The 13,045-nt window shown below is 52.0% G+C and overlaps 7 protein-coding genes and 1 non-coding gene across 8 annotated transcripts; 3 read left to right on the forward strand and 5 right to left on the reverse strand.

The window, feature by feature from the left end:
* The first annotated feature begins 335 nt into the window (after positions 1-335).
* On the forward strand, positions 336-1,803 carry J3D65DRAFT_222835 (serine hydrolase FSH). The gene is made up of 2 exons (XM_066794605.1): positions 336-729; positions 792-1,803. Exons 1-2 carry the CDS (start codon positions 660-662, stop codon positions 1,556-1,558), a joined length of 837 nt encoding a protein of 278 aa, XP_066658923.1. The 5' UTR covers positions 336-659; the 3' UTR covers positions 1,559-1,803.
* A 23-nt stretch (positions 1,804-1,826) lies between these two features.
* On the reverse strand, positions 1,827-4,284 carry J3D65DRAFT_222842 (major facilitator superfamily transporter). Its single transcript, XM_066794606.1, has 8 exons — positions 3,936-4,284; positions 3,869-3,883; positions 3,599-3,794; positions 3,328-3,547; positions 2,926-3,279; positions 2,758-2,873; positions 2,454-2,711; positions 1,827-2,403 (listed from the first exon to the last, which is right to left on the reverse strand). The coding sequence occupies exons 1-8, from the start codon at positions 4,164-4,166 to the stop codon at positions 2,096-2,098; spliced, it is 1,698 nt and encodes a 565-aa protein (XP_066658924.1). The 5' UTR covers positions 4,167-4,284; the 3' UTR covers positions 1,827-2,095.
* On the reverse strand, positions 4,255-4,694 carry J3D65DRAFT_222853 (uncharacterized protein). Its single transcript, XM_066794607.1, has one exon. It carries the CDS (start codon positions 4,569-4,571, stop codon positions 4,344-4,346), a length of 228 nt encoding a protein of 75 aa, XP_066658925.1. The 5' UTR covers positions 4,572-4,694; the 3' UTR covers positions 4,255-4,343.
* A 475-nt stretch (positions 4,695-5,169) lies between these two features.
* J3D65DRAFT_614457 (putative isoamyl alcohol oxidase) lies at positions 5,170-7,348 on the forward strand. The gene is made up of 3 exons (XM_066799211.1): positions 5,170-5,593; positions 5,641-5,841; positions 5,890-7,348. The coding sequence occupies exons 1-3, from the start codon at positions 5,316-5,318 to the stop codon at positions 7,136-7,138; spliced, it is 1,728 nt and encodes a 575-aa protein (XP_066658926.1). The 5' UTR covers positions 5,170-5,315; the 3' UTR covers positions 7,139-7,348.
* Positions 7,349-7,486: 138 nt separating this feature from the next.
* Positions 7,487-7,593, reverse strand: J3D65DRAFT_t27. Its single transcript has one exon. It is a non-coding gene; the product is annotated as a tRNA-Lys (tRNA).
* J3D65DRAFT_614460 (putative aflatoxin biosynthesis ketoreductase nor-1) lies at positions 7,536-8,810 on the reverse strand. Its single transcript, XM_066799212.1, has 3 exons — positions 8,572-8,810; positions 7,986-8,511; positions 7,536-7,933 (listed from the first exon to the last, which is right to left on the reverse strand). Exons 1-3 carry the CDS (start codon positions 8,612-8,614, stop codon positions 7,762-7,764), a joined length of 741 nt encoding a protein of 246 aa, XP_066658927.1. The 5' UTR covers positions 8,615-8,810; the 3' UTR covers positions 7,536-7,761.
* A 387-nt stretch (positions 8,811-9,197) lies between these two features.
* Positions 9,198-11,078, forward strand: J3D65DRAFT_614462 (putative P450 monooxygenase). Its single transcript, XM_066799213.1, has 3 exons — positions 9,198-9,461; positions 9,508-10,049; positions 10,105-11,078. Exons 1-3 carry the CDS (start codon positions 9,224-9,226, stop codon positions 10,867-10,869), a joined length of 1,545 nt encoding a protein of 514 aa, XP_066658928.1. The 5' UTR covers positions 9,198-9,223; the 3' UTR covers positions 10,870-11,078.
* On the reverse strand, positions 10,940-12,417 carry J3D65DRAFT_222981 (Alpha/Beta hydrolase protein). Its single transcript, XM_066794609.1, has 2 exons — positions 11,987-12,417; positions 10,940-11,937 (listed from the first exon to the last, which is right to left on the reverse strand). The coding sequence occupies exons 1-2, from the start codon at positions 12,092-12,094 to the stop codon at positions 11,155-11,157; spliced, it is 891 nt and encodes a 296-aa protein (XP_066658929.1). The 5' UTR covers positions 12,095-12,417; the 3' UTR covers positions 10,940-11,154.
* Positions 12,418-13,045: the final 628 nt, after the last annotated feature.

Below are 13,045 nucleotides of genomic sequence, written 5' to 3' on the forward strand. Positions count from 1 at the left end.
GCCTCGACCATCAGCCTTGTCAGATCGTAAAATCTTCCGGGCCTAGAACGGCAACTCCAGAACAACGCGGGGACCGGAGGCTTCGGAGAGTCACACAACGTCCTGGGATCTAGACCGTCAACATGCAATTATGCAAAGTTGCTGGCTTGAGACGCGAGTCCCCTGAATTGAACAGCCACGAAAACTCTGGCCCAGATCTAGACAACTGGAAAGGTGGTGCAAGGCAGACAAATTGCAGCCCGCCTGAACATGTCTTCGTTGAGCATGGAGAGTTCCGTCCACTCAACCACACTCTTTCCAACGGAACTTTCCAAGCAGTCGCATGTTTCGAGGTGCTGACTTGCAAAAGTCGTCTTTGGTCTTGCAGCACGGCCGGGAAGAGCCGTTCTGCAGCGGCCCGTCTGTATGACATGAGCTTGACACCTGCTAAATTGGACAAGCAAGAATTTTCGAGAGGAGCTATCGCACCATCCGGATAGAGGGAGCATTCAGGATGAGGGTGTCGTGGCGAGCGGCAGGCTTGGTAAAGGGAGCCTTGTGTGGCGTTCTCATTTCGAAGACCTTCTCAGGCTGACACGAGGTGATGGGGTCAAGATAAGTATCCTCGAGAATCCTTTCCGTTTCCATCCAGAGCCTCTTTCAATCGACACCTCGCAAAGATGAAGTCTATCAAAATTCTCTGTTTGCATGGTATGGGAGTCAACGCGGAGATATTTGCTTTACAGACTGGTAGATCACACCAAATCCTCTTACCCCACAATCAGTCCCACCGTTTGACAATTTCATGACAGCACCTTTCCGACGGCTACTACCATCTGACTACGAATTCACTTTCCTCGAAGGTCGAAGCTCGTGTGAGCCTGCACCAGGTGTGTCCGGGATCTTTACAGGCCCGTATAGCTGCTGGTACGACACACCGACAACTGTCAAAGTTGCCAAGGCGCATGAGTACGTCCTCGAAGTCATTCGCGAAAAGGGGCCTTTCCATGGCGTGATGGGCTTCAGTCAAGGCGGTGCATTGGCCGCTTCGATCCTGCTGCATCACAAGCTGGCAGGGATACCGGCTCCGTTCGAATTCGCCGTTTTAATTTGCTCGCCAATTCCGTTCTCGCACTCACTCTCCGCCGGTATCGACACGAGGACCTATTTCGGATCTCCCGCACGCATCCCTGTTCGACCTGGTTGCCCAGACGAGGTGCCGCAGTATCTCATCACCGATCCAGTGTACCTCAGGGGCGAAGAAAGATTGGCGGAATTAAAGACGAAGAGGAAGAAGCAACAGGCCTTGGCCAGTCTAAGCGACGGTTTCTCAAATTCTTCGAAGGAAGCTTTTTATCAAATGTTCCACCCCACCGTCGACTTGATCCGCATCGACATACCTACTGTGCACGTGGTCGGGAGGAGGGACAAGTGGAGGAGCCACTCGCTGGATCTGGTGGCACTGTGCGCCGCAGGATCTTGTACGCTCTTTGAACACCATGGGGAGCATGAGATTCCAAAGGAAATCGGCGAGGACATGTGCGATTTGATCGAGGCGATTGTCGCTTTGACCCATTGAGTCCGGGCCTGGATTCGTGGACCATATTTTCTTGACCTCGGAGAAATGCATCTTCAACCCCCTGATACGACTGCCTGCATTTACGCTTGATGATCCGCAACTGTTTGGTCCTCAGGTCCCCTTCTCAAGTCAGCAATTCAGAAGAGGATTGAAATACTATAGCGAATGTCCCCGTTTCTTTCATCAGAGGAAATTGAATTTTCGGCATTCTTGTGCCATGGAAATCTTGGATGGTTCCGAATCTTCATTTTTTTGGGTCGTTGAACGCCGTGTCATGATGTCTTAGGCGTTAACGAACACTCCCGGTTTCCACCGCCACGCCGGGGGAGCTGGGGAACGCTCCTGACCCGCACCTCTCAACCGGATTAAGATCATCGCCACGCTTAACATTTGTCGAATTCTGGACACCTGGCCGTCTTTACGTGGTCCAAATGTCGAACTGAACAATTTCTTTGGACAAGAACCAAAATCACGAGTCAATTTTGCACGTATGACGCTATTCTCCGGAACATGGTCGCCAAATTCACACCAGAAGGATTACACAGCAGCGCCCATGCCGACCGAACTTGGCAAGCGTTTCGCAGGAGCGGCGAGCGAAATGATGAACGCAACTCCCGCAAGAGCAGTGCCCATGGCCCAGGCAGCTTCGAGCCCTTTCATGTACGATCTCAGAATTCCCAACAGGGTTTGGTCGTCAAAAATATTGCGCAGCTGCGTAGCTCCCGTCTCCAGGATCGCTTCAGGATTGAGATCTGGGACGTAGCTGTGCAGTGCTGCCAGGAGACGGTTGGCGAAAATGCTTTCGGCTGCAGACACGGAAAGCGCACCGCTGACGAGTTGGAAGACTTTATGGCTACATCAGAATTTGGCACAGACATGGCTTGACTGCACTTACAAAGGACCGTGGCCGTCACTGCTGGAATATCCTCTACCGGCGAAAATGCTTGCGCAGCAATGATCGGGACTTGAATGCACGTGCCCACTCCAATGCCAAAGACGATTTGATAGCCAATGTACTTTCCTGGCGAAGCATCCAAGCCGAGCGTGTAAAGAAGACCGGCACCCACTGTGAGGAAGGCGGCTCCGACCGTCAGGGGTATTTGGAAGTACTTGATGTATCGGATACCGTAACTGCTGACCAAAGTCGCAATCGCTGTTCGACGTCAGTGGACGTTCAAATTTTGGGTCGACTGCTTTACATGAAGAGAGAATGAGCGGGAGGTTGCGAATGCCGCTCATGGCTGGCGAGGCTCCGTCGATGGCCTGGAAGTAGATTGGTAAGTAGTAAATCATTAGGAAATTGGCCGTGTTCATGCTAAAAGACGTCAGCAGAAAGTCCCACGGTTCTCAAACAGCACTCTACCCACAAGAATATGAATAGGCTGCACACGAGAACAACCCGAGAGCGCAGGATTCGAGGAATCACGAGCGACCTCTCTTTCTGCCACCATTCAAGGATGGCGAACACGATCGTCAGGATAATCCATCCAACGAGGGTGCCGATGACGTCCCTGGAATTCCATGATTTGCTAATACCGCCCCATTGAAGGGCGAGTATGTAGCAAATCAGACCGGTTAGGATGGCCGTGGTGCCAGCCGGGTCCATTTGAAGCAAGACTTCCTTCCATGTCACATGAGCCAGCTTTGCGGTACTTGGAGTACGGAAAAAGAGCAGTAGAAGAACAAGAGCACAGCCGCCAATGGGAAGATTGATGTAAAAGCTTTTACGATGTCAGTCAACGCAGCGACAAACGGACAAGGTGACGTACCACCAACGCCAGGAGACTTTGTCGGCAAAAGCGCCGCCCAGAAGTGGCCCAGCAACGCTGGCCAAGCTGAACACTGCACCAATGAGACCAACGTACGCAGGTGTCTTTTCGGGAGGTGAAGAGTAGGCAATAATGATGTAACAGCCTCCAGTGATACCAGCGCCGCCAACACCAGTAAGGGCGCGACCGACGATGAGGACAGTGCTGTTGGGGGCAGCTCCTGAACGCTTGTAAGCCGATTGTCCCCAGCAACTTTGTTGCAAATACTTACCGCACATCACGCTGCCCGCCTCGAAAGGTATGACAGCCGTAACGAACGTAAGTTTCAGGGGAAGATACTTGTAAGCCTTGCCCCATGACGACTGAAATACGGCCAACGTCAGGAAAAATGCGGAGCCGTACCACCCAACATGATCGAGGCGACGAAAGTCATCCGTGATTTTTGGGATCGCTGTAGCCACAATAGTCTTTGCGGGACCGGTCAGCCAGGAGCAAACAAAAAAGAATTTTTTCCTCGGTGTTGAGGCTGGATAGAAGGTACCATGTCTAGGGCAACCTGTGGGCAGGCGTCAGCGAGGCTTGGAATACGGTGTGCTTATGCCACTCACGAGGAACATGCTCAGCAGCAAAGCGCAGAGGATCATCGCCAGAGAAAATCCATTTGGATAGCTCTGCGTTTCGAGGCTGAGAGCTGGATTCTCATTCTTTTCCAGTGGACTGATCGCTTCGTCGATCGGGGTCGATACCGGCACTTCTGGCGCATCGAATCTTGGGTCCGCGTCATCATGCACTGGCTTGATGGAATAGTCCGAACCTTTGGCAGACACAGTCGCGGACATGGTGGTCGACGGAGAAATTTTTATTTACTTGACAAGGTGATTGAGAGCGTTGGTCGCAACAGTCGACTGGAACTCACGATCGAAGTCCTCCATCTTTGTATCTGCGATCAAAGGTAGGAGGCAGCTCTGGGCGGTCTTCGCTTTGGCCCGAATGTTCTTTCTGTGCGACGGATTCTGTCAGCTCCCGACGAGCTTCGCTCTGGACCGGTGCATTCCCCAGCCACGTTCCAAGAGGGTCAAATCGGTCGATCGATAGGACTTGGCTCGACACACAAAGGACACTTGCATGTTGTGAGTTGCCACCGCCACCAGCAACAATGCAAGTAGCCGAAACAAAGGGGAGAAGGGCAGAGTTGCCTGGACAGAATAAAAAAAGCAAACCAAAATGAAGCGGGAGATGTGCATTGACTTAGCCAGTCTGTTGGCGATCTAGAATTCTGGCAAGTGGCAATTAGAGTAATGACTGGGTCCGAGGCGGAGTGGGACTGCGTATTGCGCGAGAATTGAGAAATTTTGCAGAGAGAGGCCCTCGCCCTTGGCCGGGACAAAAATATCGAATCCTTTGAAGCTTGGAACTAGTCCTACATGCCACTATCCCCTCCGCCTACTCGCCAAAGGGAGGAAATGGAAGCCATTACGCTGGAGAAGAACTCCATCCTTCCCGCTTTCACAGCGATGATCACGAAAAGCTAGCAGAGGCTTATGCAAGTAGTCAATGGCCAAAGTCCATCCGAGATTTCCAATAGAAGACACTGAAACAATTTAATATCCACTAAAGTGGCTTCGGAGATGACCACTGATCGAACTGAAAACCCTCTGACTCTTGACATTCGGCGTTCGACAATATGAACGCCATTTGGCTAGAGGCTGCGACGACATAGCCACTCAGGTCTCGAGTCCAAAGAAGCTTAGCTGAGATCTTGCAAACCAACACGAGAGATCTGTTGGTATGGCTTCGTGGATGACCTGACGGGGATGGCAAAAACTCGATTCTGGCGGTTGTCATGGGGCCAGGGGCGAAATCGATCCAAATCGACATCCATAAAGACACTGGCTTAAATATGTGTAAGAGCAATGTGGTAAGTGTATCGGAAACTCCGCGGCGTTCGTTGGAACTGAGCGAGGGCAAATTTGTCTTTCATTCCGACCATGATGCGCACCGCCCAATTGTCTTGGGTATCTTTTGCATTGTTCCTGCTCAACCTCCCGTTTTCTGTCGGGATACCGTCCAAGGACTCAAAGCCATCATGTCGCTGCATGCCGGGAGACGTCTGCTGGCCCAACGTGAGAGACTGGGCGGAACTCAACAAGACTGTCGGCGGAAGATTGGTCTCCAATATTCCTCTCGCACATGTCTGTCACGATCCATCTTACAACAAGGAGGACTGCGATTATTTGAAACAGCAATGGGCGTTCCCGATCATACAGTATGGAGACTATCCCTGATCGAAGAAAGTCGGCTGACCTATCCAAGCGAGACTTCGAGCACGAGTGTCATGATGCCATGGTTCCAGAACGCGAGCTGTGATCCATTCACACCTCGAGAGCAACAATGCGAGTTGGGAAATTATCCCGTCTATTCGATTGATGTCTCTTCTGCAGACGACATTGCAGCTGGCGTCAAATTTGCACAAATGAAGAATATCCGCTTCGTTGTAAAGAACACCGGCCATGAGTATGGATAGTTCAAGACATCTGCATTTCGTGAGCTGATATTTTCCAGTTTCCTGGGGAAAAGTGCGGGAAAGGGCGCCCTCAGCCTGTGGACTTCAAACATGAAGTCGATCGCGGGGATCAAAAACTTCAAGAGCAGTTACTACAGTGGACCTGCCGTGAAGATGGCTGCTGGTGTTCGTGGAGCAGATGTGTATCCAGTGGCCAAGGCTAATGGACTTGTTGTGGTTGGCGGAAGTTGTCCTTCGGTCGGACTTGTTGGTGGATTCACCCAAGGCGGTGGCCACAGTATTTTGACCAGCAGCTTCGGTATGGGGGCGGACCAAGTCTTGGAATGGGAGGTCGTCACTGCTGATGGAAGACGCGTTACTGCAACACCAAAAGAGAACAGCGACCTATACTGGGCTCTCAGCGGCGGAAGTCCCGGCGCTTTCGGAGTCGTTGTCTCCACGACAGTTCGCGCCTACAAGGATCGCAGATTCGGTGGTGCTGCCTTGAGTTTCACCTCTTCGGGAATCACAAACGACACGTTCTGGAAGGCTTTCAGCTCATGGCAAGCCCAAGTCCCGGCGATAGTCGACTCAGGGGCCAGTGCCGCTTACGTGCTATCCGCCAACTTGTTCCTGATTCAGCCCTTGACCTATCCGGGTGCTACGGAGGCCCAGACCCGTAATCTACTCAAGCCATTCACGGATACCTTGGATCGACTGAAGGTCGTTTATTCGCTCAACGTCACTTCTTACTCCAACTTTCTAGATCATTACTCTTTGTACCTTGGCCCCCTCCCGGGAGGAGCGTATCCAGTCGATCGTCTGATGGGCGGACGCCTGATTCCTCGTGAGGCTGTCACAAAAAACAATCAAGGAGTTGTCGAAGCCTTGCGGTTCCTCGCAGAAAACACGAACGCCTACCTCGGCTTCTCGGCGATCAAGTCAAACGCCAACATGGCTGTCGCCGCAAACGCCGTACTCCCGCAGTGGCGTTCGTCCGTCATCACTTCTCTTTTGCAAACGCAGTGGAACTTTTCTGCCCCGCACGAAGCCAATGTCGCACAGCTGAACGAACTCAACGACATCGTGGTGCCGAAAATGACGGAAGTGACTCCAGGTTCCGGCACATATCTCAATGAGGCCAACTTTGCTCTGAAGACATGGAAAAAGGACTTTTACGGTGTCAACTACGACAGACTACTGCGAATCAAGAAGAAGTGGGACACCAAAGGTCTGTTTTATGGTCCAACGATGGTCGGAAACGACGCTTGGGTAGTCTCGGGCGATGGAAGACTTTGTCGGTCGTGAACCTTCTCTACATGTATTTTTGGAGTTCAGTAGTTGTCTCTGTCGCTCCTTTCTGTTCGTAGACTCGCATGGATTACGCCGCCAGGCTCTGTTGCCTTTTCTTTGTCTATCGGAACCAACATTGCAGGCGTGCAAACACTTGCACAAAGACTACAATCATGATCAGCAACTCATGAGCCGCGTACGCAACTTTTTGACCATTCAGCCAATGATGGGGGAGCTCGGTTATGGCCTGGTCCGTTCGTGGTCTGTGCATTGTGCAAAAAAATCTCAACACCGAGGCCCCCGAACTTCCACCTCACACCACAACACCACCCGCCAAAACAAAAAGACACTCGTCAGGAATTGAGCCCAACGCGGGGATCGAACCCGCAGCCTTGAGATGTACTCGATTACAGCATCTTGAAGAGCTAGTAACTAAGAGTCTCACGCTCTACCGATTGAGCTAGCCAGGCAGCTTGTTGATGAGAGATGGACAACATTTGACAGTTATAAATGCAACAAATAGATGTTCAATTGGCTGCCTGAGATCTTTGTACAATTTCACAGCTCCCTGGTAGTCCATTCAGTCTTGCGGAACACAACATCTGACCGGGGCACACTGCCGCAAAGACACCGAGAGCTCACCAAGCAAACTCTCCACCCTCGATGGTCGGGAAGTGTCCAGAAGTCTTCTCCTTGGAGGCTCCGTCAATGGTGGAAACAATGTAGTTCACCGAGTCCTCGATGGTGGTGGTGGCCTCCTTGAGGCCGAACATGGCGGCTCCGGCGTTGCCCATGTCGGTCTGGACAAAGCTTCGAATCTGTCAGCAGATGCAAGAGAGGCCGAAGAAGATGCGAGACTTACCCAGGGTCGACAGGGAACGAGGTCACGTTGGCATGCTCGAAGTGAATCTTGCGGAGAATGTAGTGGAGCACCGCCTTGGAGATTCCGTAGGCAGACATCTGGAAGGGACGGCTCTCCATGTTGCCAATCGAACCAATTGGGGAACCGAGAGCCACGAACTTCGGGTTCTTTGATTCATTGAGGAGAGGGAGTACGGCCTGGAAGAGGAACAAGGGGCCGTACGCGTTGACCTCGACGTGCTGCTTGATGACGCTGCCAGAGAGTGTCGCGATGGGAGAGAAGTCATCAGAAATGCCCGCATTGGCAATGACCACATCAATGTGAGTGATGCCTTTGCTGAGCAAGAGCTGCACAGCCTTCGCGGGGGCTTGCTCGTCACTGCTGTCGAGAGGGACGATGACGAGGCTGCTTCCCTGACCCTTGGGAAGGTCGTTCAGAGAATCAGCCGAAGCGACATTGCGAACGGCAGCAATGACGGTGGTGTTGTCGCGAGAGAGGTAGGTCGCAGTGAGGCCTTTTCCGATACCTGCGTTGTGCTGTCAGTCCCGATTCGACTTTTTCGAAATTTGTTAGCATTAGACAATACCTCTGTTGGCACCAGTGATCAGATAGACCGTGTTTGCTGACATTTTTGGCCGAGGAACGAAGTGTGGGCTTTAGTCGTGGCTTTCGAATTCTCAAAGTTCTTGAGGTTGATTGAAAAAACTTCACCAACTTGCAACAATCGCCCATCTCTTATAGTTCAAATCGAGACCTGAGACCTTCATCTCTTCGATTTGTAAAAGCTACAGAAAGCCGGACGAAACTGCACCCGGCCGCCATTCATCGCCCAGGACGTCATTTTCTTTGTCCCCAGACGAGGGGCCATCACGCCGAGCCGATTATTCAGCATCCAGCTGAAAGCAGCAAGGCAACCAGGGGGCCGGGGAATGCGCAGCCTCGTAAACACGGTTTCGTGCATCTGGGGTTGATCTGTCGTCAGAATTGCTTTCTTGTTCGGTGCCACGCGAGAGCCACACTCCGCTAGAGCGACCACGCCAAGACAGACGCCAATCGTCATGTGCCACCCGCGCTACACTATCAGGCAAGTGCTCGAATTTGCTGCAGGTAAGCGAAGCTGAAGAGCTTGTCTTGGAGTTGGACGTTTCTTTCCGGCTGATTTCTCCAGGGTATGAGATAGTTATGAACGATGTTTCTTGCCCTTCAGAATTTCAGAATCAGGCAGACTTGCAATCAAAATGATTACAGAAGTTGCAATACTTTCATACCCTTTCAATGCTCTCATCATTGGTGGAGCGGGAGGCGTGCTTTACTGTTTTGCGCTGGGATTATGGCGGCTTTATTTCAGTCCCATTGCGAAATTCCCTGGTCCCCGCCTGGCTGCTCTGACCTACCTTGTCGAGATTTACTACGAACTGTTATGCGGAGAAGGCGGGCAATTCCCTTTCCAGTATCGGAAGTGGCATCAGCAATATGGTCCGTTTCCGAATGCTCCCAGGCGGATTCTGCTCATGTCTGTCAGGTCCAATAATCCGCGTCTCTCCGGATGAACTGCACATCCAGGACTCAGCATACCATGAGACCATGTACTCGCCTAACAGGCCTGTCAACAAGCCAGAGAAGATCGCTCACCGTTTCGGGAACCCCCTTTCCGCGTTTGCAACCCCGGACCATGCCAAACACCGGCAGCGCCGTTCCGCGCTCAACCCCTTCTTCTCGAAAATGAAAGTCGCGCAGTTCTCACCTGAGATTCAGATGAGCATGCAAAAGATTTTGGCTCGCCTCGAACGGGAGTATGTGGGTACTGGCCGTGTTCTAAGCCTGAACAGGATGTGGGGTTGTTTGTCATCCGACACGATTGTGGCCTTTGCTTTTGAGAGACACTACGACTTCGTCGAAAGCCCAGAGTTCCACTCTGCTCTAAACCAAGCCATGATTGATCTTCTTGAACCGACCCACTGGCTGGTTCATGTGCCGTTTGTGGCGCGCATCTTCCAGTCTCTTCCTGACAGTCTCGTCAGGTATTTGCAACCGCAAATGGACTCTGTCATTCACTTCAATACTGTGAGCTGACCTTGCCTTCTTGTAGCTTCAAAAAAGAATATGCTCACATTTCCAGGAACTGACTTCACAAATCGCCGAGGTGCTATCCGCTGGAGGAAATGGCGAGAAGAATGCAGGCACCATCTTCAGCTCGCTGCTTCATTCCAGCCTCCCTGCGGAAGAGCTGACTCTGACGCGTCTCCAACATGAATCAATCAGCGTCATCGGAGCGGGAGTGGAGTCAACGATGCGCACGTTGGTAGTTGCGTGTTTCCACATCTTTGACAACCCGAGGATCAAGGAGAAGCTGGTGATGGAGCTCACAGAAGCAATCCCGGATGCCCGAGACGTTCCAAGCTGGGACTACCTGGCACAACTCCCGTACTTGTCGGCTTGCATCGAAGAGGCGCTGCGTCTCAGCTACGGGACGTCTCAGCGAATGCCGCGGGCCTTTCCGAACGGGGCACTGCACTATCGCAATTGGACCATTCCAGCTGGTACCATGGTCTCGATGGATACTTACGCTGTGTCTCATGACGAGGAGATATTTCCAGACTCCTTTTCTTTCATTCCCGAACGGTGGCTGGGCAACCCAAAGGCTCCTGATGGCAAGCAGCTGAGTCGATACATGGTGTCGTTTGGCAAGGGCACTCGCAGCTGCACAGGCATCCAGCTTGGGTATGCTGAACTGTACATCGGACTGGCAAATTTCTTCCGTTCATCGCTGATCTCTGATGCCAAGCTCTACAAGACTGACAAATCGGATGTTGAGCTAGCGAGAGATCGTTTTGCGCCTCGACCAAAACTGGGAAGCTTGGGAGTCAGAATTGTTTTTGAGTGAGAAGCGCGTCAGGAGGTTTTTGTATCAATGGGACAGTCTTTACTTGCCTGGGCTTGGTATCACTTGGATTCCTTTCTGAAACTGCGCTCGCTCTCAGTAGTTATGGCATTTTCCGCGGATGTTTGTCACGCTGCAATTGAATGGAGATAGGTCCAAGACGCGGATGAACTCAACAGGTGAATAGTTTGAATGATGAGCTGAACTGCAACACAGGTCCACAGGATAGAAGGAGAAAAGGAAAAATGTCGGTCCCGAACCAAATCTTGAACCCTCGCGGATCTCGTGCTAGGCCAGAATTTTGTGCAGAAACTTCACTTGTTGATTCATGAGCAGCGGGAACTCTTCCCCACTCAACACGTTGAGATGGCCTTTTCCAGGAGCGATGAGGGACTTTTTTGGTTCCGGAAAAGTGTCGAACAAAGCAAGCTGCTCCTCAGGAGGCGAAATTACGTCCTTCTCCGGGACAATCATCATTGTTGGCGTTGGCATCATGTGCTTCATGATTCCGTGGGGTTGCCAGACAACGAGCTTGTAGTAAGACTGCAAAGTGGTCTGATTCTCGTAGTTGGGAGCACCGCGAGCTTTGGCGTTGATCATGTAGTCGAGCTCCTCGGCGCTAGTCTGGAATCCAAGGCCGGCGGGGTTCTTTCCATCGGGCATCAGAACAGGGAGAAACAGTGGCGAGTTGCCGAGGGCTTGAGATTGTCTGTCTCGCATGCTTTGGAGGAGAACCTTGGGGAACTTCTCAGGCGTGTACTCGAAGTTGAGGAGGGGGCAAATGGCAATGCATAGGCGAGCCCTCTTGTCCAGACTGGCAGCACAAAGAGCGATGGTCGCAGAGAAGGACATGCCCCAGAATGCTACCCGGCGGGCATCGACAGATGGTTGAGCCATGAGGAACGAGAGAGCGTCTGAGTAGTCCGAGACTTGCTTGACAGGGTCGATGTCGTTGCGCGGAAGACCTTCGCTCTCGCCCAAAGACCGCGGGTCGTAGACTAATGCGTTGATGCCGTTGCGTTGAAAGTGCTCAGCAACATCCAGGACGAACATTTCCTTGACACAATTGAACTGTCCTGTTGTAAGTTTGAGAATCCCACAAGACTTGCAGAGTGCTCACGCCAGGAGTAATGACGATGCCGGGGCCTCTGTTGGCAGTCGGGAAGAAGAAACCTCGCAGAAGGAGGCCATCAATGGTCTTGAACTCGACTTGCCGCAAGTTTGACATGGTGAAAAGTGCTTATCAGATTTGACTGGAGATTTCGAGAGATGATTGTGATGACGATACGACCAGATTGCGCTCCTCCAGACAGTCTTTATATGGAATTCCTCCCGGGCACAGGAAATCGATTCCAGTCCTGTTGGGAATGCCATTGCGGGTATGTCTGCGGACAGTCGAGAGTCTAGATTCACGGAACCATCCCATGTTGTTGCAACTGGAGGCGGCTGGTCTCAGTTGTAGAGCCTCGGGAACTGCCGCCTGCAGTCAACATGCTGCGTGCCCTGCAGACTTTGGACTGTGCCAGAGTTTGAGGAGAGCCACCGAAGCTGTGGAGGGTCGAGATCCGCCTCCGGATGAGTAGACAAGCAACTTGAAAATCTAGACTTGTCAATTGAAGACCCTGGGATTCGCTTGTACTCTTCTAAGCCCTAGGCTTGTGTCTCCTCACCGTCCAAGACCGTTGAGAAATAGGGGCAGTCTTGCAGGTGGAAGAATCAGTCGGGTTGCCAAGGTGCAGAGAAGGGTCTGGGCCAGGAGAGAGAACAGCAGCAGGACTGGTTGCCACTTCTCAACTCGTTGACACCCGGCCTAGTAACGCGCGACGGTGCAAAGCCGCCGGATATCAGCAAAGCTATGCAACCCCGCCTCACACTCACATCAAGACACTCCCAAACGTTGGGGTTCTAGATCTTGAACGAGTCTCAAGGATGGAAGCGTGGCAGCAGTGTGAAGGGTTGTAGTAGTCACACAAATCGAGTTTCCGCAAGTGGCCAGGCGAATCGAAGGCCAATGGTCTCATTTCTCTAGAGATCTCGAGGGCTCTTTGCCTCTGCCATTTGGCCATTTGTCGGCACGGAATTGACTTGTACAAGTCTCCCTGGGATGCTTCTTGCTTTCATCTCGCCCTTTGGCTTGTGTGCCACAATGAATTCCTTCACCGAGCCTTTATTAATGGTA

This window comes from Phyllosticta citribraziliensis (genome assembly GCF_038025025.1).
Source record: "Phyllosticta citribraziliensis strain CPC 17464 chromosome Unknown J3D65scaffold_2, whole genome shotgun sequence".
Taxonomy (NCBI): Eukaryota; Fungi; Ascomycota; class Dothideomycetes; order Botryosphaeriales; family Phyllostictaceae; genus Phyllosticta; species Phyllosticta citribraziliensis.